This window comes from Polistes canadensis, unplaced genomic scaffold, assembly GCF_001313835.1.
Source record: "Polistes canadensis isolate GaletaPanama2010 unplaced genomic scaffold, ASM131383v1 scaffold_42, whole genome shotgun sequence".
Classification (NCBI taxonomy): Eukaryota; Metazoa; Arthropoda; class Insecta; order Hymenoptera; family Vespidae; genus Polistes; species Polistes canadensis.
Genome location: NW_014569589.1, coordinates 101,984 through 104,363, shown reverse-complemented (window position 1 = coordinate 104,363; position 2,380 = coordinate 101,984). Strand labels below are relative to the sequence as shown.

The following is a 2,380-nucleotide window of genomic DNA, read 5'->3' as shown; positions in this document are numbered from 1 at the left end:
AGTGTACCACCTCGTTTTCTTGCTTCGCTCGTTTGCATGCTCAGTATCAATTAGTAAATAAATGAGATTCCTTTTAGTTTTTTTTTTTTTTTTTGATAAAATCAATTTAATTAAAGATTCCACTATATAACAAATGAAAAAAAAATATTATCGAAGATCGATATAAAATAAATATGTGAACATATACATGGCGTTACTTTCTATTTAAAGGTCAGAACTCGGCGAATGACCAAAGAAGTCGACGCCTTTAGATAGGAATAAAGGAATGAGAGAAAAAGAAAACGGTAAATAAATAAATGAATAAATGAATGAATACATAAATAAATGAATAAATAAAAAGAGAAAAGAAATGAAAAGTAATGGGTCAGAGCTGCAGAGATTTGATGCCAGCATTCTTCATTTTCCAGATTACTTTTAGATGATTTAAGATCTGTGTAATTTAGAATACACAGGGGACTGCAATGAACGTTTTCATTAAACGTTGTACATTTTTATACAACCTACTTTTATATTTGTCGTTATGCATTAAATTACTGATTTAATAATATATATAGTCATTTGGAATATGGCGTTGGTACTGCTACACATACACACGTAATAAACATCCTAAGATTTTTGTGCTCGCCAATTCAATGAAAATATCTAGTTCATTTATTATATCGCTATTATCTTTATATATACATGTAAAAGCTGTACCTCCCCCCAATTTACTGTGATCAAAACTACCATTTTTTCAATGACTACAAATGATCACGCTAAAGTTTTCTTATTTAAAAAAAAAAAGAAAAAACAGAGTAAGGAAATATCATTTTCAATTAATTTGTTCTCATTACCAAATAAATATAATAAAAATATGTACATATATATAAATTAATACGTGTATGGGCATGCATATGCATAAATGAATATTCTTAAAACTACGCAGAGTGCTCAAATAATTATTTACGCACCCTGCTGTTATTTCATTAAATATATGTATATATATATATATTAATTATATCCATTCATAATAATTTGCGTATATATACTAAGAATTGAAATATTTCTCAGTAATATGTTTTGTAAATATAATATTATTCAAGTTCAAATCATATAAATGATCAAGTTAAAATTTAGTAGTCGACGATGATCAAATATTACATTATATGAAAGGTATATTAAAATGATATATATATATCATACTATTGTTTTTCACCAAAAGGATCAATTAAAATTTAAATAAGAAATAAGTACGAAATAGGAAGAAAAAATATATATACAGATATATATATATATGCACGCACATACGTATATATGTACACATATATACGTTTGTGCCGATGGACTGGAAAAAAAAATATATGTAAAGTCCTTTTAGTTTAAAGCAAACGGAAGGAATGCAGAACAATTTATTTCAAGGTCAAGAGCAGGGAGAGAGAGAGAGACAGACAGACAGAAAGAGAATGCATAATGTGTAGGTAAACGTATAAACGTATAATGGAAGTTGTTAATCTCTTAACATTTTTGACAAACTATTTTATTTATGTTATGTCAATTTATTCATTTACATCTGCTGTAAATTTTGATCGGTCATTCTTAATGAAAATAAGAAACAAAAAACTGTATCGCAGTTCATTACTTTGTATTATGTATAAAGCAAATTATTAAAATATAAGTTTCAATATATGAATGGTTAGGAAAAAAAAGAAAGAAGAAAAAAAATAACATCCGTTAATATTTTTATTTTCTCTGCTGCATGTGTTTTATTATAGTGTTGTATACCATTCTTATAATGAGACTTAGAATCCCTTTGCTAGTTTCAAATGTATGTCACTACAATGTAAGATAATAATTAAATTGTTGTAATATACTTTTATTAGATACCCAAAGGTGTTTTTATGCAATATGTTGATAGAAAACAATTGAATATTTAATAATAATATTAAGAATAATTTATCGTTTCATTATTTTTAGTCTTCTAATACGTTTCTTCTTCATTTTTTTTTATTTTTGTAAAATTTTATTTTATCAAAATCATGATCTTTAAGGAATTAGCATTGGTGATTTGAAGGTACACTCTGGGACCTTGGGAAATAGACATTTTTTAAATAACATAAGTGAAAAAATAAAGTATATGTTACTATCTCTACCAATTCCACAATGTCTACGTCGTAGCGTTTATCTGATTTAAAAAAAAAACTAATGTTTTAATATTCTCTCTCTTTTTTTGTATAGTTTCAGATTCAAATACATGGTACAATTTTAAAATAATTTTCCAAGGATCTCCTATCTTTTTGAATGTTGTACATGTCATGTAAAAATGCATTATTGTTATTATTATTATTATTATTATTATTATTATTATTATTATTATTATTATTATTATTATTATTATTATTAT

General features: G+C 25.0%; 1 protein-coding gene across 8 annotated transcripts in view; it reads left to right on the top strand.

The window, feature by feature from the left end:
• LOC106784910 (cyclin-dependent kinase 12) overlaps positions 1-2,380 on the top strand; it is a 13,042-nt gene that overhangs the window by 6,043 nt on the left and 4,619 nt on the right. Inside the window, exons 10-11 of one of the 8 annotated variants that reach the window (XR_001381467.1) lie at positions 211-284; positions 408-772. The exons of 5 other annotated variants lie outside the window; for them this stretch is intronic. Coding sequence is in view for 1 of the 3 variants with exons in the window: in XM_014744914.1 (XP_014600400.1) it covers positions 211-229 (19 nt within the window). In the remaining 2 variants the exon portion in view is untranslated. Of the gene's footprint in view, positions 1-210; positions 773-2,380 lie in introns of those variants that run through there. 2 more of the 8 variants (XR_001381468.1, XM_014744914.1) reach the window with 2 other exon arrangements.